General features: G+C 34.0%; 5 protein-coding genes across 5 annotated transcripts in view; 3 read left to right on the top strand and 2 right to left on the bottom strand.

Annotated features, from left to right (window-relative positions):
• Nucleotides 1-7,023: 7,023 nt before the first annotated feature.
• Nucleotides 7,024-7,656, top strand: LOC120577522 (uncharacterized). Its single transcript, XM_039829096.1, has 2 exons — nucleotides 7,024-7,211; nucleotides 7,469-7,656. The coding sequence occupies exons 1-2, from the start codon at nucleotides 7,073-7,075 to the stop codon at nucleotides 7,654-7,656; spliced, it is 327 nt and encodes a 108-aa protein (XP_039685030.1). The 5' UTR covers nucleotides 7,024-7,072.
• Nucleotides 7,657-8,722: 1,066 nt separating this feature from the next.
• Nucleotides 8,723-15,484, top strand: LOC112417574 (AMP deaminase). The gene is made up of 15 exons (XM_039829097.1): nucleotides 8,723-8,779; nucleotides 8,866-9,045; nucleotides 9,184-9,251; nucleotides 9,354-9,496; nucleotides 9,622-9,683; nucleotides 9,768-9,881; nucleotides 11,374-11,514; nucleotides 12,656-12,666; nucleotides 12,859-12,967; nucleotides 13,154-13,207; nucleotides 13,284-13,394; nucleotides 13,555-13,728; nucleotides 13,829-13,909; nucleotides 14,221-14,319; nucleotides 15,006-15,484. Exons 1-15 carry the CDS (start codon nucleotides 8,723-8,725, stop codon nucleotides 15,072-15,074), a joined length of 1,473 nt encoding a protein of 490 aa, XP_039685031.1. The 3' UTR covers nucleotides 15,075-15,484.
• Nucleotides 15,485-17,361: 1,877 nt separating this feature from the next.
• On the top strand, nucleotides 17,362-18,640 carry LOC120577432 (disease resistance protein RPV1). Its single transcript, XM_039828853.1, has 2 exons — nucleotides 17,362-17,973; nucleotides 18,077-18,640. Exons 1-2 carry the CDS (start codon nucleotides 17,486-17,488, stop codon nucleotides 18,360-18,362), a joined length of 774 nt encoding a protein of 257 aa, XP_039684787.1. The 5' UTR covers nucleotides 17,362-17,485; the 3' UTR covers nucleotides 18,363-18,640.
• A 256-nt stretch (nucleotides 18,641-18,896) lies between these two features.
• Nucleotides 18,897-20,898, bottom strand: LOC120577523 (receptor kinase-like protein Xa21). Its single transcript, XM_039829098.1, has 2 exons — nucleotides 19,671-20,898; nucleotides 18,897-19,490 (listed from the first exon to the last, which is right to left on the bottom strand). The coding sequence occupies exons 1-2, from the start codon at nucleotides 20,896-20,898 to the stop codon at nucleotides 19,138-19,140; spliced, it is 1,581 nt and encodes a 526-aa protein (XP_039685032.1). The 3' UTR covers nucleotides 18,897-19,137.
• LOC120577524 (receptor kinase-like protein Xa21) overlaps nucleotides 20,671-21,833 on the bottom strand; it is a 36,824-nt gene continuing 35,661 nt past the window's right edge. Inside the window, exon 3 of the mRNA XM_039829100.1 lies at nucleotides 20,671-21,639. Coding sequence (XP_039685034.1) covers nucleotides 20,954-21,639 — 686 coding nt within the window. The 3' untranslated portion in view covers nucleotides 20,671-20,953. The remainder of the gene's footprint in view (nucleotides 21,640-21,833) is intronic.

Below are 21,833 nucleotides of genomic sequence, written 5' to 3' on the forward strand. Positions count from 1 at the left end.
ATTATTGACTTTGACGAAATTACGATACAACCAGGAAGCAACTATAGATGAAGGGATTTCCACTTATTCTTAAAATAATAATGTTAAAGACGAAGGGAAAATGCAAAGAATTCCTTAAAGGACAAGAGTATAGCATACGATAATATGTTTTATTATTATTTTTATCATTTAGTCTAATAACTATAAATCCATAATGTGAATCTATGGGACGTCTGAAGTTGAAATTTCGGCTCTTGTATAAATGTATTGTCTCTACAATTAAACTAAGCTCACAAGGACTACAATAATATGTTTTTAATACCTATAAAATCATCAATTTTTTCTTTTAGGTCTTACGAAATTTTGACTAAATTATATATTTCGTCCCCTAAATTTTTTTTCTTTCCATTTTAATCTTTTAGCTTATAAACAATAGACACCAAGAACTCTTAAAAAAATATTGTCAAAAAAAAAGATCTCTTAAAAAATTGTTTTATATTGATCTTTTAAATTATAAACAATATTCACTTTTGTTAATAATTACTACCTACGTCTCTAATTATAAATATCGTAAGGAATCTAAATTTCATACATTTTGTACCTTAAAAGACCAAAGTGTGTAAAGTATAAAATTAAGTAAACAAAATGATACCAATAAATCTTAAAGGATGAAAGTGTCAAATATTTATAATTTAAAAATATTAAAACAAAAAACTAATGGAACCAAATGAAACATTTTTTTTTTTTACTGAATCAAGAGTGAGGAACACATCAAGGAGCCGTCCATTCATAGAACAAAAAACTAATGGAACATTTGTAATTTCATACATTTTTTTGTACTCCAATCCTCTGTCGTCCACTCATAGAATATATATATATATATAGAACATGGAATAATTATGTAAAAAAGGGGGGTCAAACCTAAAAAATAGAAAAATTACAGAAAACGAAAAATATGTAACCCATAACGGTCCTTATAGAAATCATCCCGAACAAAGACGGGCAAAGACTCCTGCCAAACCTGTATCTAAAACAGTGTGACCGTGAGTAGCAAGCTTTTTCGCGCAACCATTGCCCTCGTGGAAAATGTGTGAAGAGAGAACCTGCATACTATGAGACAAGCAATTGTGCCAACAGTTTCGCCACCGAATAGGAATCAAAGAGGGATGAGAGAAAGCCAAAAGAGCACTCGTCAAGTCCCCCTCAATCCAAATGTACCGACAATTATGCCTAACTGCCATTTCTATCGCTATATAAAGCCCATAATTTCTGCTTCGAACACCGAGTAATCACCAAGATTAGTTGAAAAGCCGCCCATGAAAGCACCTGTTTGATCACAGAAAATACCACCACAAGCCGCACTAAGGTTCCGAAGAGACCCATCCGTGTTAACGTTGATGTAAGGATGAATTGGAGGTTTCCAGATTATAATCTCAATATCCTTAAACTTCCGGAATGACGAGGAAATCGGAAATCTGTCAAAAAGATTAATGTCAAAGCTCGTAGGAAGGCAATGACCATTCGAAGCATGACCCGACATGGTGACAATAGCCGAAATCTTCTCCTTGTCAGTCAATAGCGAAATTTTAGAGCCATTGAAACGCATGCAGTTCCGAACTAACCAAATGGTATCGAACATGTGAATAATGCCGGAGATAAATAAGCCACGAACTTGTGAGCTGCCGCGTGTGGGGATATAAGAAAGAGTGGAGAAAACCGTAGATGTATCAATAGAGGGATGGAGCAGCTCTCCAAGCCAAGTCCAAAGGTGTGAAGCAAAAGGGCAACAAAGGAAGAGGCGTGTCGATGTTTCAAAATTCTGCAAACACAAATTGAAGCAAAAGGGCAACAAAGGAAGGTCATGATATGCATCTAGTTCGACGCATATATGCATGTGGTACCAAATCACCTCAAGGTCGTCACCTTCGATGCAACAAAAACATCGTATGTAAGATTTCACACCCGTCTTACATAATCTCCGAAGTAAAAGAGCTCAACCCTTTTACAACTACAAGACTCAACATGACTATGATGCATGGACATACAAGCAAAGACTCAACAATGCAAGATCACCTCATAATTTTCACAACAATATAAAGGACAACTTCCAAATATATTGATCATCTCCACAACAATTGCATTATAAAGTATTTACGTCCACACAACATTCAAGTCATAAATCAATTAAGAGCCATCACCACATCATCATCAATCATTTAGCATATATGTAATCATCAACAAAATCACCATCACTTAACGTATATGCATTCACCGGCAATATCACAATCAATTAACATATATGTATTCACCAAAAATATCACAATCAATCAACATATATGTATTCACCAACAATATCACCATCAATTAACATATATGCATTAATCAATATCAAGTATATCATATAGTTCAACAACTCCATACAATTTTTCACAAGTCAGGTAAAGGAGAAAATACAACACATTATGATAAACATCATATTCAACACCTAAAAATCATTCACATATCTTCATATAATCATATAAAGCTATCCACAAAATATTTATAAGGTAATTGGCTTTAAAGAACCATTTTCGACAAAGTCCGTCTCTCTTTACACAACTTAGAATAATTGAGACAAATGAACCAAAACCAAGTAAATAAACTCTAGGGCCTCGACTATGTATACACTTAGATCACATAGGAGTGTAGTTGAATGTACACGTGCGTTTCACCGACCGACCGCGACAAAATCATCAAAATCACAAGTTACGACAAGTTCGTATCACTTTACCATTTTCCAAGTTATCCAACAAAACAAAGCAAACACATTGGGAAACTTCAACTAAGTATATACACAGATCACATATGAGTGCAGTAGTGTATACATCAACGTTTCATAGGCCAACTCACTTAAATCTCAAAGTTTTGCAAAGTTCGTATCGTTTTACTTATAATGCAAAACCAATTCATTTTCAAAGAAAAATCAAGTTAAATCCATTACAACATAGGTTAAATACTCTCTAACCTCTTAATTAAACTCCTAATACTTAAATTTTGAAGTTTGGAAACAAACCATAAGGTTTGGTTTAACTTAGGAATAATTATGCTGAATTTTCATAAAGTTTTGCTAAGACCCACTTGGAGTATTTTCATCATAACTCCCAACGCTCAAATATGTTTCCCAAGATTGTTTACAGGTCAAGACACTTAAAACGACTCTCAAGAACACATCAAAAATCACAACAAATGTCATTTAAATACAATTCACCAAATCAACCCATTTTCACAAAACCAACAACAACAACAACTATTTTTCATCATCTAATCATGATATATGAACACCTAAGCCATGAATCATCAACAACATCATTCCTTAACAACAACAACATCAATTAAACATGATTCTCATCATAATTGAACAACACATAGAACAATTCAACAATTTGAGCATAATTCAACATATATCATTTTCAGAAGCTTTGAACATGCAATTTCACCAACAACAATTCAATTATCACTAATTTCATGCATTCAAACATATCATCATAGTTAGAGCACAAATTTTAACATGTATGAACAATTAATCACTTATTCATACAACAATTGAAAATTTACACTAAAAATGATTATGATTGAATTCTAACCCGCTTACCTTAGTTAGATCAATTCCCTAGCCCAAGCTTCACTTTAGCTCCTAGGTTCTCTCTTCTTTTTGAATCTTCAAGCTCTTCTTCTCTCTAATCCTTTTCCTCTTTGCTCCCACTTTCTCTCTCTATCTCTCTCGAAATATCTATGTAAATGAAAGTGTGAAGGAAATTTCCTGTAAGACAAGGTTTATAAAGGATGTCCCCTTATTGGGTCTAACCCTAAGGCTTAGTGGACTTAACCCAATCCAATTCAATTCTAAAATGTTTCTACACTCTAAACGGTAAAACACAACAACGGTCACTTAACAGTAAAATTATAATAACTAATCACTACGATCGTAACTTAACAAAAATAACGGTTCTCACTAACCACTAAAAGTAGTTCTCACCAAAAGTTATTAATTTACTCTTACACCCAAAATGATCAAAATACCCCTTAAGTCTAAAATGAATAAATTACCCTTCTAATACGAAAACCCATAAAAATGCACACAATGATAAATAATGACACACAAACACATATAAACACATAATAAAATAATTAAAAAATAAATCTAGCGAAAATCGGGCTGTTATACATAAGACGCCAAAAGATAAAGGAGTGAGAAGGGGGGATGCTTACTCGCCAAATAAGGGCCACCGAAGAGAGGACACCTGCTGAGGGGGTTATGGAAAGCGTAAGCATGCTTAGAAGAAAGATCACCGTCGGAGGAATGCAACCAAATCAAATGATCTTGCAACGGGTCGATTGGAATAATAGTCTTAATAATGCGGTCAGTCACCAAAGGAAAAAATAGCAGCACTTGCGGGAGATCACACTGCCCATTTGTGATGATAGATGAAACTTTCTCGGGAAGAGAGGGAGCTAATGAAGCTGGGAGGTCAAGTAACGACAACAAGGAATCAGCCAACCAATTGTTGGTCCACATATTAATTTGTTCACCACTGCCCACAATCCACATCGAATTGCTAAGAACAGTTTCCATATGGTTGCGGATGCTCGGCTAAAAAGAAGATTTAAAGTGACGGTGGAGAGGTCTCCTGGCCGCAAAAAACCGCTTCCGAAACAAAATTACGGGTTGAGAGGACAAGACCACCCTCCTCCCAAGGCATACATGTTTCCATTCCACCGTACACACTTTCTTTGTATGAATATCGTCGCTCCAAATAGAATTCTTTATCCAAGTGTCTAACATCTTTGGCAAATTCATCGGCCATTGGCAAACATGAAACAAATAAACCAACTTTGCATGGATAATAGATTTTATTAGATGAACCCGGCCCATGATTGATAATAGAGAGCCCTTCCAAGTAGCCATTTTCACCTTAATTTTATCTACGATAGCCTGGAAGTGAATATATTTCGGCTTCCCTCTAAAAATAGAGCATCCCAACTCCCAAGTAAGTATAAGTAATGACACCTTCGGTAGAACCAAGCATGTTCGAAATCATAGTAGTGCGACTATTTGTTATAGCTCCGGTTTAAAACTTGCTCTTAAAAGGACTAATAACTTGTCCCGAAGCTTGTGAATAATAGTGAAAAATTTGCAGCAAGCACCGAATATTTTCCATGGCAGCAACACAAAAAATAAGAATGTCATCGGCTTGAAGAATATGAGTCGGAAAAGAAACTCCCCGGTAATAAGACATAGGAAATAGTCTTCCTGAGTTCGCAGCAAGAGATATAGCACGGCTTAACACTTCCTCGTTTTGAGAGTTGGCAGCAAATGAAACCTAAATTTAACATAAAAGACCCCATCAATTGCGTGAATATAGTTCTAGTGAGGCCACCAAAGGACCAAAGATTTCAAAAGATATATTTAGCCCTTTTATTTATTTTAGTTATCCTTTATTTTATTTTAAAAAGAACAATACTCCATCCGTCCTTAGTTATAGGAATACTTTAAAAAAACGCAGGTATTAAGAAAAGTGGTTGGAGTAATAAATTATTTCAAATGTGTTATTTTAACAAGTTTACCCCTACGGTAAATATTTTTTAAATTATTTTAAAATACAACATAAAAGTGAAAACCTAAAGGCGTATTCAGTCCGATCTTTTGATGAGCATATGTCATTTCTTATGGCTGGCCTTAAGGCAAGATACATGTAAATTTTCTGTGTCAAAGATCGAGACTACGTACGGACCTCTCCCTCGGCTAGACAACTTTTTCTCTTGAATGAATTACCCTATCTGTGCACCTCGAGAAACCAATTAGTTCAAAGCTCCGTTGCTGAGATGGTTAAGCTGTTGCTGGAAGTTTTCTGCAAAAAAGTTAATCAAAATCATGTTAGTTTTTAATTCAAGTTAGTCGAGATAAGCTCAAGTTAGTTAAGATAGAAATTGGTTGAAAAAGTTTGTTATGTTTGTTAGCTACTTTTAAGCAAGTTTGTTAGTTTTGAATAATTACTTTTTTAGCAAGTAATGTACATAGCTTGTATATACCTATGATGTAAACCCAATTTCATTGTTAATGTGAGTAACAAGTTTTCAATCAATAAGAACTTTCCCTTCTTCTCTCTCAAAATGACGCTTAAGGAGGTGTTTGAGAGTTTGGATTTGACTGGGTATGCATTGTCCTCTGATAATTTAATGTAGATTTTTTGAAAAATGTGGTCAGAATATATTTATGGGCTTGCATTTTTCTAATTAGTGAAGATTAAGATGCAGATATGATCTGAATGTGGATTTGTTGGACGTCCAAGCAGATAAGAGTAGACTCAGAGAGATATTTTTAAAGCAGGATAATCTTATCCAGGGTTAGTTTGGAAATGAGAATGATTCCTATTATTTAAGTGTAAAGTTTAGGAACTCCAAATGATTATTAAAAGTGTTAGTTGATGTTTTTCGACTCCGTGATAGCTTAAAACTACCCGTATTGCAGGAAGGTTTGCCTCGGTGGTTTGCTCAAATGTTACTACATTTGTTATTTTTTAGGGTTTAATATATATTTAGCCCCTATAATTATCTTAATTTTGTTTTTAATCCATGTATTCACTTCACTTTTTAGTCCTACAAATCACAAAAGCCTGCGACTTTTATATTTTGTAGGACTAAAAAGAGGACGGCTAAACAATAACAAAATTTTAGGTGAAACAATAACAAAATTTTAGAAATTGAAACAAAGTCAAAATATGGTGATATTTTCTAGATTAATAGCGAGAATAGGAAATAAAATTAGAAAACTTTTTTTCAAACTAAGGGGGCAGGCTCTATTAACTTGAGTTCTAGAGTCATTGTATTTTATATTTCAATATGACTCTTGGATGGTTCTTAGTTTGAAGGTTATATTTCTTGGGAGGTTTTATTTTATTTTTTATTTGGTAATTGAGAGATAGTATTGGTGCGGTGGCGTGTCATAATTCATGGTACAACAATTTCTATTCTGGTCTTCATTGGTTCATGATGTTGTTGCATTGCAGGGACTTAACCCACTTGAGTTGATGATGTAAATTGTGCAAAAAATCAGATGTTTGGAGAGGTTTCAAAAGAAGCAGGAGCTGATGCAAATATGAATGGTGGAATGACAGATTCAACTTCAGTAAATGTAGCTGGGAACGACCTTGTATTTGTCAATAATGTCTTGTCTACAAGAAGCACAGTGCTTGGTACTTTCTAGACCTATCATTATCTGTTCTATTCTTTATATTACTGCTAAATTCTTTCTTGTTAAATAATTTCAGATTTTTTCGTGCGATTATCCTATTTCCTATCATATTTTAACTTTGTTTACTCCCAGCTTTTATGCTAACCTTTTTTAACGATAGTAAACACTGTGAATATGTGTTTTCTATCGTTGTTTTGCCTTTATAATATATGGAATAATTGAACGAACCAGTATTAAATGCATCATTGTCTTGTTCAGAGCCAATGAATATTGAAGAGGAGGAAGTTTGCAAGATGATTCAAGAATGCTTAGATTTGGGCAAGAAATATGTTTACAAGGAAAATGTCCTTCCATGGAAGGCTGAGCCTGTCGAAACTAACTCTGATCCATTTCACTTTGAACCAGTTGAAGCAACAGCAGTAAGTTTGTTACTTGTCCATTGTTGATCTGCCACTCATATATTTTCTGATACATGTGGGATCTGCTAGAGTTATTAACATAATTTTTGTTTTGAAGTGTTTTTCTGATAATGTTATGACTTACTGGCTTTTTGGCATTGTGAACAGCACCACTTTAAGATGGAAGATGGAGTCGTACGTGTTTTTGCAAGTAAAACTGGTAAGCACAGAGTGTTAACAATATGGCAAAGTGATGATTATTTCTCTGCTATCCAATTTTGAGGATGTGGTTTGTGGAGGATCAAACAACTGAGGTTTATATGAAACTATGTGCAGACACTGAAGAGCTATTCCCTGTTGCAAGTGCAACGAGTTTTTTCACTGATATGGATTACATTCTTAAGCGTTTGTTTCAGGGATTCATAAATTAATCCCAGAAATAACTTACCCGGGAATAAAGTAGTGGGAAGTTTATTCCTGGGTATTTAAAAAAAAGTGTTTGGTTAGTATTTTAATTTCCCAGGAATATTTTCAAAAATGTTCCCATAAATATGATACAGTTACAAAAATACCTCTACCTTGTTTCTAAATCAATTTGAATTTATTTTACTATATTTTATTCTCATTATAACTTGAAGCATTTCAAAATACACCATAAAATAAAATTATGTTTTCATATAGTTGATTGATAGAATAGAACAATATTGTTGAAAACTTGAATAGACACATAAATATTTTTTTGCACAAACCAAAAAGAACATAAAGAAATAATAGATGGATTACATAATAACATACATTATAACAATGTCTTGATGTAGAGTATGTAAAAGAAAAAAATCAACACGTTCAGTGTATTGAGAAATTAATTGGCAGTTGAAAAAACATGGTGGTAGTGGGGTTTTCATGTAGCAAGGCAAATGTCATTCCTAGGAATAAAACATTCCAACTCCTTTTTCATGGGAATAAAAATGGGGAGATCATGGGTTAAAAATTTTCCTGGGTATAATTTGTTCCCAGGTATATTTTTCTTTTACCTTCTACCAAACATGGGAAAGTGCATTCCCATCCTCATATTCCCAGGAATAAATTTTATAACCTAGAAACAAACAAAGTTATGTCTATTGGGAATGTTCGCTCTGCATGCTACCACAGGCTACGGTTTCTTGAGGAATTATGTCTTCACAACCTTATTTATACATGGTTTCTTTATGCTTTACTGTGGTGTTTGTTTATAACATGCATCTGATCATTATACAGAAATTCCGCCTTCATCTGTTACTGAATGCAGATCGGGAGTTTGTCGCTCAGAAAAGTGCACCACACCGAGACTTCTACAAGATCCGAAAAGTTGATACTCATATTCATCATTCTGCATGCATGAATCAGAAGCATCTGCTCCGCTTCATCAAGTCAAAATTAAGAAAAGAACCTGATGAGGTGAAAATCTGCTTTAGGGTTATAACTATATTTTGAACTATAATGTTGTAGGCTGTTTACCCATTCCATTTTGATCTTGTATTTTTAGATTGGTAGCATTAGTTTATATTTCTATTAGGTATTAACTTAAGTGTACAGGTTGTTATTTTTAGGGATGGAAAGTATATGACGCTTAAGGAGGTGTTTGAGAGTTTGGATTTGACCGGGTATGCATTGTCCTCTGATAATTTAATCTAGATTTTTGAAAAATGTGGTCAGAATATATTTATGGGCTTGCATGTTTCTAATTAGTAAAGATTATGATGCAGATATGATGTGAATGTGGATTTGTTGGACGTCCATGCAGAAAAGAGCGCATTTCATAGATTTGACAAATTCAACCTAAAGTATAATCCTTGTGGACAGAGTAGACTCAGAGAGATATTTTTAAAGCAGGATAATCTTATCCAGGGTTAGTTTGGAAATGAGAATGATTCCTATTATTTAAGTGTAAAGTTTAGGAACTCCAAATGATTATTAAAAGTGTTAGTTGATGTTTTTCGACTCCGTAATAGCTTAAAACTAACCGTATTGCAGGAAGGTTTCTGGCTGAAGTAACAAAGCAAGTTTTGTTAGATCTTGAAGCAAGTAAATATCAGGTAAATATTTGAGTGATCTAAGTTGCTTATTTCACATGTGATATTTGACATCTCAAACCACTTGTTATAAAATAAAATTTTCAGATGGCCGAGTACAGGATCTCTGTTTATGGAAGAAAACAGAGCGAATGGGATCAGCTTGCAAGTTGGTTTGTGAACAATGCTCTTTATAGCAAGAATGCCGTATGGCTAATCCAGGTAGTATTTTGGTTTGGCTGCTATTATTGCAGCATTATTCTTTCTCTTTCTCTCATACCTGGTTTGGTGATAGGCCATAGGGTCTCGGAAGTAACCCATTGTGGCCTCGATAATATAGAGTCTGTTCACTTTTGGCTGTGTCAAAATGTTTAATCTATCTATCTTATCTTAAGTGGTTTGATATTTTCACTGAGATTTGTTTAGACGGGCTTCTTATGAGTTTATGTTAAATGTCGTTTCAGTTATGACACACCATTTTCCTATTAAAGTTTTAAAGGATTCCACTAGAATGGGTCTTCTGTAGAATTTTTTAACCTTAGGACCAGTGTAAAAATGACGGGGAAATAGAAGCATATGTAAATCATCGTATGCAAGCAGGGGTGTTTGAAATGGAGAAGAACCTCAGGTGTTTTGTGCGATAAGAAAGTACCAATTAAGTTGAAAGGAAAGTTCTATCACACAACAATCCGACCGGCGATGTTGTATGCTACGGAGTGTTGGGCAGTTAAAAGCCAACATGAGAATCAAATAAGTGTAGCAGATATGAGGATGTGGAGCTGGAATAGTGGTAAGACTAGATGAGATAGGATTAGGAAGGACACCATTAGAGAGTGTGGGGGTAGCACCTATAAGAGAAACCTTTAGAAAGGATTTAGAGGTCAATGAGTTGGATCCAAATATGGTTTATGATATAACACTATGACATAATTTGATCTATGTAGCTGACCCCACCTAGTGGGATAAGGCTTGGTTGTTGTTGCAGGATCAGCATAATTTTTGGCTTGAAATTGCAATAGACAGTTTTACAATGCAAAAATACTCACGTCAAATGCCCTCGGAAAATTGATCCAAATCCACTTGTCACTTAATATTATGTCTCTAAAGTGCGCTATATGGTCCATCTTATCAAAAGGGAATCTTTTCCTTTTTTCTTTTCTTCCTAATTATAGGAATAACCCATTAGTGCTATTACCTTCTCAAGAAATATACAGCAAGCCTATTACACTTACCGAATAAATGATTTTTAATTGAATTGACCTCACCATATCATTGTTGTAAAGAACAATATCTTTGTTATCCACTTTTTTCCTTTTTTATCTATTACTTTTCTTTACAATCTATCTATCCTTTATGGATAGATATTCTACCTGAAGTGATTTTTATGTTACTTTTATTTTGCGAGTACAGTGATTGTTGGCACTAGAAAAATGTGACTTCCTGGTTTGAGCAATGACATGTGATGCTGATTGGAATAATCACTTAGGCTAAGGACTATCACAACATCCCTGTTCCCACAAAAAGTAGACCCCAAAAGAGGAATGCTAAATAACAAAAGGAAGTGACTTAAAAAAATTTGACTTTGAAACCACATGAGGGTAAAGTTGCATGTGAATAGTGGAACATACAATATAATGTTCTGTTTTGAACTCTAGAGTCTTTTAGATTTATCATTTTGCTCATTGACTCTTTGTTTTCTTCTTTCTTTGCACAGTTACCGCGTCTATATAATATCTACAGGAGTATGGGAATTGTTACCTCCTTTCAGAATATTCTGGATAACGTGTTTATTCCTCTATTCGAAGCCACAGTAGATCCAAATTGTCATCCTCAATTACATTTGTTTTTGAATCAGGTTCGTCAATCTGTATATTTATGTTCTCTACTTTTTATGCTTGTATGTTTTGGTGCATAGTTTTCTATATGTAGCATGGTAGTAACAGTCTGCGGGGCAAGTAAAATTACAAGAATTTTAAAGAAAATTGTATTAGATTAAAGATAATATGGACACCTATTTGGTCGCTCAAAAATAAAAGTTCCAATTTTGCACTGAAAAATATCAAATATCTATCCAATTATTCTTTTATAAGATGATTTTCGGGAACAAATTATTCTTATAGTAGTATACTCTTCATACCTTAGGCCCGATAACCTCATTTGGACTTGGGTGACCTAATCCTTCTTGGTTCCTATATATTAGGAGTACACAATATGTATGATGGACTACACCTAGGCAGGGCCGTCCCTGAGAATTCGGAGGCTCGGCTCTGGGAATGAAAAGAGGTCAGTGATAAAATCAAAACGTATTTTTTTTAAAAGAGCACTGTTCTATTTATATTTTTTAAAAGATAAATACAAGCTGCCGTATATATGCGGTACACCCAGAGATGAAAATGACTACCGTATACATGAGGAACCCCCACCTAACACCAAAATCAAGAGGAACTAATTTTAATAATCCTAAAAGGTTAAAACAAGAGGACAAAAAATGAAACCTGCATAAAGCCACCAAAAACCATGTCCGCACAAAGCTGGCAGCACAACAACCAAGCGGTCACAACAACAACAAAAAACCCACAAAGTTGGCAGTACAGAAGCCAAGCAGTCACAGCAACAGCAAAAAAAACGCAGCCATGATTAAATTAAAAATGGAGGATATATATTTTACTGGGTATAAAAAAAAATTGAGGTCCATCCTTGAGGGAGGCCCAGCTCGTTTGAGCTGTTTGCACCCCCTCAGGGACGCCCCTGCACCTAGGGTAGTCATGCCTCTATAACCAACTATAACGAACAAGAGTTAGTTACAGTTGCATGTTACTTATCATAGGCTAGCTGTAGCTTAGCATAAGTTCTGTAACTAACTTTCAGAGTTATGGAAATCTATAAATAGATTTAGAGTACAAAGTATTTATGATGGACAAAACCTAGGTTAGTCAGACCTCTATGTAGCCAACTGTAACTGATTAGTTAAAATTGCATGCTACTTATTACTGTAGCATGGAAAAAGGTCTTGCCCCATATTGCAGCTGTCTGTGGCCTATACTGAATGCTTTAGAAGAAAATACTTGTTTCATTAGCCTTTTTTAAATTTTTTTTTTTTTATTGTTTTACTTTAAGCCTTAGAAGTTAGATTCTTAAACTTGTTTGTTTTCTTGATTATTTTTTTTTGTTATTTACTTCAGTGTTCTTCTACATAAAGGTGTCCAACTAAGCATATGCCTACTCCTGCTCAATGGACAAATGAATTCAATCCAGCATACTCTTATTACCTCTATTACTGCTATGCAAACTTGTACACACTCAACAAGGTTTATGTTATTCACCATTCGTCTCTTTACTGAACTCTAGCTAGGTCTTTAACAATTGACCATTGCCTTCACTTCCCTTTTTTCACTAGTGAAAATGAGAAAAAGGTGGGGGCAAGACTGGACTCTAGAAAGGAATTTTTGGTTATTAGCCCACAAAATTAATATCTTACTGTCGGTTGGTTTCAGCTGCGCGAGTCTAAAGGAATGACAACAATTAAATTGCGGCCTCATTGTGGAGAGGTTATTTTCTGCACCCTAACTGTATGGCAAAATTTTGTATGTTTATTAAGTTGGTAATATTGATTTACTCATGCAGGCAGGTGATAGTGATCATTTGGCTGCTGCCTTCCTCCTATGCCATAACATTTCCCATGGCATTAATCTACGGAAGACTCCGGTTTTGCAATATTTATATTACCTTGCGCAGGTTAGCTCTCAGGCAGGAATATTCATTTAACATATTTGTTGTTTTATACTTTAAATCTTTGTAATGGGAAATTAATGTATAAATCATTTTATTTCCAATATTTTAGATTAGATCATTCTCTGTTTTGATGCGTGATAATATACCAATATCTTCTCTTTAGGTTGGATTAGCTATGTCACCGCTTAGCAACAATTCCCTTTTCCTGGACTATCACCGCAATCCTTTGCCAATGTTTTTCCAGCGAGGGCTGAATGTCTCTCTCTCTACTGACGATCCTTTGCAAATTCATTTGACAAAAGAGCCACTGCTAGAAGAATATAGCGTTGCAGCAAAGGTTGTTTTCTGCAAATTCTTGGCATGTTTGTTTCAAGGGTGATCAAATATTCTGTTTCCTTTCCTACGGATTATATATCATACTAAAATGTGCGTTGCAGGTATGGAAACTCTCTGCTTGTGACCTGTGTGAGATAGCTAGAAACTCTGTTTACCAATCTGGATTTTCACATCAAGATAAGGTAATTGGGAAGAATGTGGGAATTTTATGCTTTTACATAAATGTATTTATACTAAACGCAAACTATTGACTGTCAATTAATATGCATGTTTTGACTTATTATGTAATGATTTTTTTTTTTTTTTTTGAGGTTAAAAAATTTGCTATTTGAGGGTTCTATCTTTTTAGGTCCTTTTTGAGTGTATATCAGGATCATTCTCATATTTTTGTAGTCTCTCAAGCTCTTGTTTGCTAAATTCATTTCATATTTATTCATTAGTTTCTTCATTTTTTTTTTTACATTATTATATAATAAGTTTTTTCCTTTTACAGTTACACTGGCTAGGGGATAAATATTTCTTAAGAGGTTCTGAAGGAAATGACATTCACAAGACAAATGTTCCCAGTTTGAGGATCTCTTTCCGATATGAGGTTGGAAGTTTGATACAAACATTTTATTTTAACTGGGCTTTTTTATTTAGTATTGAATAATGCTAATTAGTACGATAACATTTTTTCGTTCTAAACGCATGAATTGAAAGGCCTTATTATTAGACACGTTTGACCCAATCAATTAGTACTTCTTTCCAATCTTCCATTATTTTGTTTTCACCTCCGATATCAACTTTCAATCGGAATTGAGACCAGCCATTAACGGTTTTTTGGCTGGTAAACATAACTTTATTCTATTGAATGTTAAAAGCCTCCAATCACTTCCTTAACAAAAAAGAAAGCCTTCAAGGACAGCGATGATGGCTCTTTTCTCTTGGATGGTAAAAACCAAATATATTTACAAGCATTCTTCCTTGTGGCTTTGCAATAAGTAAAGCCCAACTGTTTTGAATTGATGGCGATGGTTTGTAGAACTGGAGGGGCACAAATCTTTGGTGGTGAGTTGAGAAGGGAACCAAAGGATAGTTCTATCATCGAGGGATTGATATGTTGTGTTAATTTTTTTATATTTCATTTTAATTAATTTTAAAATATAAACACAAACCAAGGTTTCGTGTATTTCGTGAGCGTATGTCTTCATACCAAACAGCATCTCTCTTTAGTTATTTGTGCATGATTTCCATTCTTGTATTATATCCTGATTAAGGTTCTTGGTGCTTGTGCAGACATGGAAGGATGAAATGCAATATATTTATGCTGGTCAAGCCACCTTTCCTGAAGACGTAGATCCTTGAAACCAGATGAAAGTCATTGTTCACCCTTTGATATTAGATGCTTACGTCGGTGATTTGGTGAACTTTCTTTTGATGAGCAACAATTTTGGCAGTGACAAGCCAATGAATGCCATGCTCTCTTGCAAGTCCTGTTTCATATTGCCCCTCAATACTACTACTATCACTACTACTAATGATGATAATGTTGGTAAGCTCTAGAATCAGCACCCATACTATTACTTGGAAGGAAGCAGGAACACTTCTGTAAGTTATTTACGAAGTCAATAGTATTATAGTAGTTAGTAATTAATAATAATGTAGCAATTTTGTTCTTCATCAGCATGAATAGGCAGAGTTAGGGTTTCTAATCCGTTGTAACAAAAACATGAGTGTTTTAAATGAAAGATCCTCTTATGCATTTGTTTATCTTAGATTGTTGCAGAAAGATTTTAAAAACTTATCTGTTATTGACATTTTTGGTGTAAATTGAGTTATTTTTCGCGCGCAGAGACTAACCCCTCGAGTCGGGTAGGACCACAATTGTCGACAAAACTCCCCCTCAAGAGTTTTTCACATTTTGAATCCTTTGGTGTAATTAATGACATTTTAAAAATAAGATTAGAATTTTGGTTGGTTGGTGAAGTAAAATTATCCGAGACATGTTAATTTAGATATAGAATGTTGTTTTACTTCTGCTTGAATTGTTGTTTCAAATCTTGAAATATGTAATATTGTGGAGTCAATTGGAGATAGTAATCGAATATACAAATCACATTGTAAAAACATCTTTTTTTTCGCATCTTGCTAGATAAATCTGGGACAAAACTGTTTTTTCTGTAACTGGATGAGTAAAATTTTGATTTTTTTTTTCCAGATGTTTTAAGGTACAATCATTCAATGGATCGATTTTGTTTAATATTTCATTTTCAATTGATATTAAAGTTATTTTATTTAATCTCTCTTTCAATTGATATTGAAGTTTTTTTATTTAATCTGTTTAAACAGTACTTCCTCATTTTTTAGTGTCGTTTTTGAATAGTAATACTATATTAAGAAAGTGGATTTTTGAAAAAAAATTTCTCCTATTATACCCTCGTTTTAATCCATCAATAAAATCATAATTTTTGCAGAGGTTTTCTCTTTTCAATAAATTAATTATGTTATATTTATTTCATAACTAACAAATAAATTTGAGTTCCTATTCATTTCTCCAATAAATTCCTATTATTTTTAAACACACTGTAACATCCAAGGCTGACGAGGGCTGGAAGTGGTAGTCGATGTACAAGACACGACAATGAGCGGTTCCCGACAGCTTTGAGACAAACTGAATCACACTGAAATGAGAGCGATCCCAAGGCCGTGCAGGTATGAGACTGTATGGTTGAAGGAAGGCTTTTGGTACTATCTATATCAACAAGATGCATCTTCTTTTTTGGTAGTCCATTTCGTAAGAACTCCACAGTTAAGCTTGCTTGACTTGGTGTAGTCTTTGGATGGGTGACGTACTTGAAAGTTTTTCGGTAAACGTGCGAGTGAGGATAAAGTATGTTGAAAAGACTCGTTTTGATTTGTGGGATCAGTCGGCAATCCTAAGAGGGAGTATTTTTGGTTTTTCTCATGAGAAGAGGCAGTATTTTAACAGCCACTTGAATGTGTAATTGAAAATCTAAGTCAACTAGTTCCCACCTTTGGTCTTCAATGCAGAGTAGACTTTTGATGTCATATAATACTTATGATCTAGCTTGAATTATTCTCGATTCGGTCTAGGAAGGTAGAAGGAAGTAACGTTGAAATTAGAATAACTTTATACTTTGCCAATTTGCAAGAACACATGCTTGTACGTATTTTTAATAATCACTATTAAAAATCTCAGTCAACTTATCCTCTCCCATGGGTAGCTGTAATCCCATAAGTAGACTTTTTTTTTTTTTTTTTTTTTTGTCAATTAAAGAAGAAGCTGCAGACACTCTTAAATCAGTTCTTCCAGGAGAATATTCTTAAAAAGTTGAAATAAAACTCAAAAGATATAACATATCATTTTGTAATATAATTGTACACCTTTGGACCGGGTACATGTTAGACGTGTCCTCATTTTTAACATTAAGTTTTTACAAATTAAAATTAGCCGACCTGATCCTACTTAGTGGAATAAGACTTAGTTCTTGTTGTTTCTACAAGTTGAAACTAATATTTTAAGTTAAATACTTGTACACCCTCTTTTTTTAATTAACTTTAGAAACTAACCCAATATTTTAAACTCCGTGGATTCTCCTCTTTGCTTTAATTTCTACATATTTTAATGAGCAAAGAAGTTGCATAGATCAACCATCGATCTATATAAAAAGGGAAGTTCTCAAGTGTATAAGGTACAAGAGAGGAGAAACTTCCATATATCCAAACAAGTCATAATCTAGCTATAGCAATTGTAAATGGCAAAATCCTCCTCCTCCTCCTCTACCAAACCTAAACAAACACACGAGGTATTCCTTAGCTTCAGAGGCGAGGATACTCGTAAAACATTCACAAGCCATCTCAATAGTGCATTAAGAAGGTTAGATATCAAGACTTACATAGATGACAATTTAGAAAGAGGGGATGAAATATCACAAGCGCTTCTCAAGGCGATCGATGAAGCAAAACTTTCTGTAATTGTTTTTTCGAAAAACTATGCAACTTCAAAATGGTGTTTGGATGAAGTTGTGAAGATACTCGAGTGTAGAAAAAACAAAGGGCAAATTATACTTCCAGTTTTCTATGAAGTTGATCCTTTCCATGTTCGACACCAATTAGGAAGTTATGCCGAGGCATTTGTTAAGCATGAGCAGCGTTTTGCAAGTACAATGAATATTGTGCAAAAATGGAGGGATGCTTTGGGAGAAGCAGCCAACCATTCAGGGTGGGATTGCTCCATCAACAGGTAATTTTTTTTTATCATATTAAAATTATTTGATTAGCTATTAGAAAAATAAGATTTTTAAAAAATGAATTATGTCTATATTTTTTAATATTTGTACAAACAGAACAGAAGCTGAACTTGTTGAGGAAATTGCTATGGATGTGCTGCAAAAGTTGAATCGTGTTTATGTTGGTGACTTGGATCATCAAATTACTAAACTAGAGCAACTTGCACAACTTCAGCTTCAATATTATAAAAGCATAGATACTTACGAAAATCAAGTAAGTCATGAGGCAACGGTTCAACGCATAACTGAACTTAAGATGAAGAGAAGCATCCGCATGCTTCGTTTGACACGTGAGATGCTTTCATACATGGAAGATTCAGAAGCTTATGAAAAACTATTTTAGTTGCATTATAGATGTGTTCTTCTTTTAGATGTTTATCAATGTATGTGTTACAAATAAACTCTTAAATTTTTGTTGAGGCATACTATACGTTTGTCTGTTGCTACAAAACAGAGTTAATCTGACATGTGCCAATAAGGTTTCGGTGTCGGACACTGAACATGACGTCAATCTTAAAGCAGCAACAACTATTCATGATATATCATCAAATAGTTTAATTACTGGAAGCAATTGTTTTTTTTTAAACATCTTTTTTGCTTGTTGATTTCGAGCAAACAATATATTTTTGTACTTTTGACACAAGATTATGTAGCAACCTAGTAAGTAGACACCACCTGATATGACATAAAAGACAGAAATATTCAATCAAAAACTGATTAGAAAGTTCAGAAATAGAAGATCTTTACTTCCCATTCTTACACAATGAGTCAAGACGTCAAGACCCTTACTACTATTCTCCTCCAAAGACTGCACCATTAATAAACTTCAAATTAAATTAAAAATAATAATAATAATTGAGAGGGGATACAACATAAATGGATACAATAAACACGATTTACATGCTTCTGTGATGATCCTTATTCACTAGTCGATTTCTTTAAAAGCAAAAGGAAATATATTAAGGAAATAGCCACAACTTCATTCTCATACAACAATGAAGACAGTTGAAAGGACAAACCAGAAGTAGCAAGACATCAATCCAAAAACAATATTGAAAACATCAAACACAAACATTACAAAAGGAAAAAAAATTACATCAGTTTACAAATGAAAATAACTAGACTGTGTTTGCGCCAACAACCAAAGTCTTGATTTTGTTTAGCGTCGCAATAACATCTGCCATATTGATTCTTGCTTCAGGTGAATCTTCACAACAATTCAGGGCTAAACTAAAAATAGATGACATGTGAGTCAATATATCATCAATTTGGTCCCCAGTTATTTGGACTAAATTTGAATCCAAGACCTCCATAATTGAATTAGGCAATGATCCACTGATCCATGTCTTCAAGCTTAGTTCTGCAACAAACATATCATCTGTTGGCTTTTTTCTTGTGAAGATCTCCATTAGCATAATCCCATAGCTGTACACGTCTCCTTTGACAGAAACAATTCCCTTAGATCCATACTCTGCAAGTTAGTACTAGTTATTACTATTTATTAAAAATAAATCTTAGACACATTAATTACTAATATAACATGTTGATTACTGATGTGTGTGTCGTAGATTTTTTTTTTTGTTAACAAAATCAAATAGATTGGTTAGGACTCAAAACGCAGAATAAAATGTTACTTAAAGAGAAGAATGACCTGGTGCAAGGTATCCAACAGTAGCTAAAGTCTGTGTATGAGTTTTAGATTGACCTTCATCCATGAGCTTAGCAATACCAAAATCACTAACACGTGCAACCATATTTTCATCCAACAAGACATTGGAAGGCTTTAGATCACAATGAACCACAGGCATTGAAGAACCATGATGAAGATATTCCAATGCAGATGCAACATCTATCATTATATTTAACCTTTGCAAGAAACTTAGACAATAGTTATTTGAATATAACCAACTGTCTACACTTCCATTTGACATGAACTCCATCACCAATGATTTGAAATCAAGATTTGAGCAACTGCTGATAATCTTTACCAAATTTCGATGTCGCAGATTTCTCATCGCATTGCATTCCGCATCAAAGCTCTTTGATTTTGCCTCTGATTCCAAATCAATTACTTTAACGGCAATCATCTCACCATCAAGAAGCTTCCCCTGATAAACAGAGCCAAATCCCCCACTTCCAAGGAAATTACTCTCATTGAATCCATTAGTTGCTTGCACGAGTTCATAATAGGATATTCTCCTTGGAGCTCCCAAAATTGACAAACCCCTTTCAAGAGTATTTTCATTCTTTCTCCTTTTATTATGTTTTAAAAGTATGATGCACGCAACAACCAAAATGGCTGACATAACTATGGGAAGTATGCATTTCAATATAAGTTTTTTTTCCATTGACCATTTCTTAACATGCTTAGCACATGTAGGTACTTCGAGGTGAGGATCGCCGCAAAGTGCTTCATTATGCATAAATGATTGAGCTGTGAAGTTTTTGAAATGTCCACCATCAGGAATCTCTCCTTGTAATCTATTATATGAGAAGTTGATGTTTTGAAGATACAAAAGTGATTCTAAGGATTTTGGAATAACACCGGTTAACATATTTTGGGACAAGTCCAAAGAGATTAAACTTACCATTTCACCAAGTGATTTGGGAATTGAACCATTCAGTTTATTATCTGCTAAGGAGAGATTCTGCAATGTTAATAAGGAATTAATGGTTGTTGGAATGTTGCTTGAAATCTGATTTCTTGATAGATCTAAAAGTATAATTGCTCTCAAATTCCCAATCTCAGGTGGAAGATTACCAATTAAAGAATTTGAAGAAAAATTTATCTCTAATATATCTCTAAGACTCCAAAGAGATAAAGGTATTCTAGAGTTCAAACTGTTAGATCCTACATGTATCCTTATAAGAGAAATCATATTTCCCAAACATGTTGGTAAAACTCCAGAGAGCTTATTATTGTTTAGATACAACTCACCCAAACTCTTCAATAAATGATCCTTGTAGTCCATTCTTGCTAAGACTCAAATATTGAAGTTTCTGTAACCCTTTGACTGAACGAGGTATTGGTCCATTTATATTATTGTCATACAGATCAAAAAATAGCAATTTGCTCATGTTTCCAACTTCTAGGGGAATATAACCTCCAATTCCACATGATTCTGCCCTGATGTATTCTGAAGTTATGTTTCCAATTGACTTAGGAAGATTGGGTATATGATTCCCTGATAAGTCTAGATACTTCAAATATCTACAATTTGTCAAGGAAGTAAAGAATTGATGAGAATCATGTATTGTCAAATTGTTGTCATATATGAGAAAGAATTCAACGAATCCTAAATTTCCAAAAGCAATATTGGGTAGAGTTCCACTGAATGCGTTGTCATACAATTGAAAAACAATAAGATTAGAAGAGTTGAATATGTTATTTGGAATATTTCCAACAAAATTGTTATGATCCAAGAATAGATATTGCAGACTAGGAAGGCTATATCCCGTATTTGATGGAATTGTGCCTGAGAGACTATTCTGATCAACCTCCAAATTAGTGAGCGATGACAAGTTGAAGATTTTGGAAGGAATAGATCCACTTAAGCTATTGTTAGACAATAATAGCAGCTCAAGTTTATCAAGATAGCCAATCTCCTCGGGAATCGTACCTGAAAATGGATAAGAAACAATGTTATTAAGATGGTATTTCTCGAGGGACAATAAACTATACGACCACTTTTTTCCTTTTTTTTTTTGTTGCTTGCAAAGCTAACACAGTCATGTGATAAATAGGATTGAACAATATTTGACATTTTTAGAAAAATAAAAAAAAGAAATTAAATTTAAAGATAAAATAAAAAGG

This window comes from Medicago truncatula, chromosome 8 (assembly GCF_003473485.1).
Source record: "Medicago truncatula cultivar Jemalong A17 chromosome 8, MtrunA17r5.0-ANR, whole genome shotgun sequence".
Classification (NCBI taxonomy): domain Eukaryota; kingdom Viridiplantae; phylum Streptophyta; class Magnoliopsida; order Fabales; family Fabaceae; genus Medicago; species Medicago truncatula.

Bases quoted from the DNA above. Each gene is read 5' to 3' on its own strand.
- LOC112417574 (XM_039829097.1), top strand. From the start codon at position 8,723: ATGTCTATTGGGAATGTTCGCTCTGCATGCTACCACAGGCTACGGTTT. The intron at 9,497-9,621 runs GTTAGTTTGGAA...ACCGTATTGCAG, and splicing joins GCAGGATAATCTTATCCAGG to GAAGGTTTCTGGCTGAAGTA. The intron at 14,320-15,005 runs GTTGGAAGTTTG...GTGCTTGTGCAG, and splicing joins GGATCTCTTTCCGATATGAG to ACATGGAAGGATGAAATGCA.
- LOC120577523 (XM_039829098.1), bottom strand. From the start codon at position 20,898: ATGATTTCTCTTATAAGGATACATGTAGGATCTAACAGTTTGAACTCT. The intron at 19,491-19,670 runs GTCATTCTTCTC...ACTAACTTGCAG, and splicing joins TGTTGGATACCTTGCACCAG to AGTATGGATCTAAGGGAATT.
- LOC120577432 (XM_039828853.1), top strand. From the start codon at position 17,486: ATGGCAAAATCCTCCTCCTCCTCCTCTACCAAACCTAAACAAACACAC. The intron at 17,974-18,076 runs GTAATTTTTTTT...TTGTACAAACAG, and splicing joins TGGGATTGCTCCATCAACAG to AACAGAAGCTGAACTTGTTG.
- LOC120577522 (XM_039829096.1), top strand. From the start codon at position 7,073: ATGTTTGGAGAGGTTTCAAAAGAAGCAGGAGCTGATGCAAATATGAAT. The intron at 7,212-7,468 runs GTACTTTCTAGA...TGTCTTGTTCAG, and splicing joins TACAAGAAGCACAGTGCTTG to AGCCAATGAATATTGAAGAG.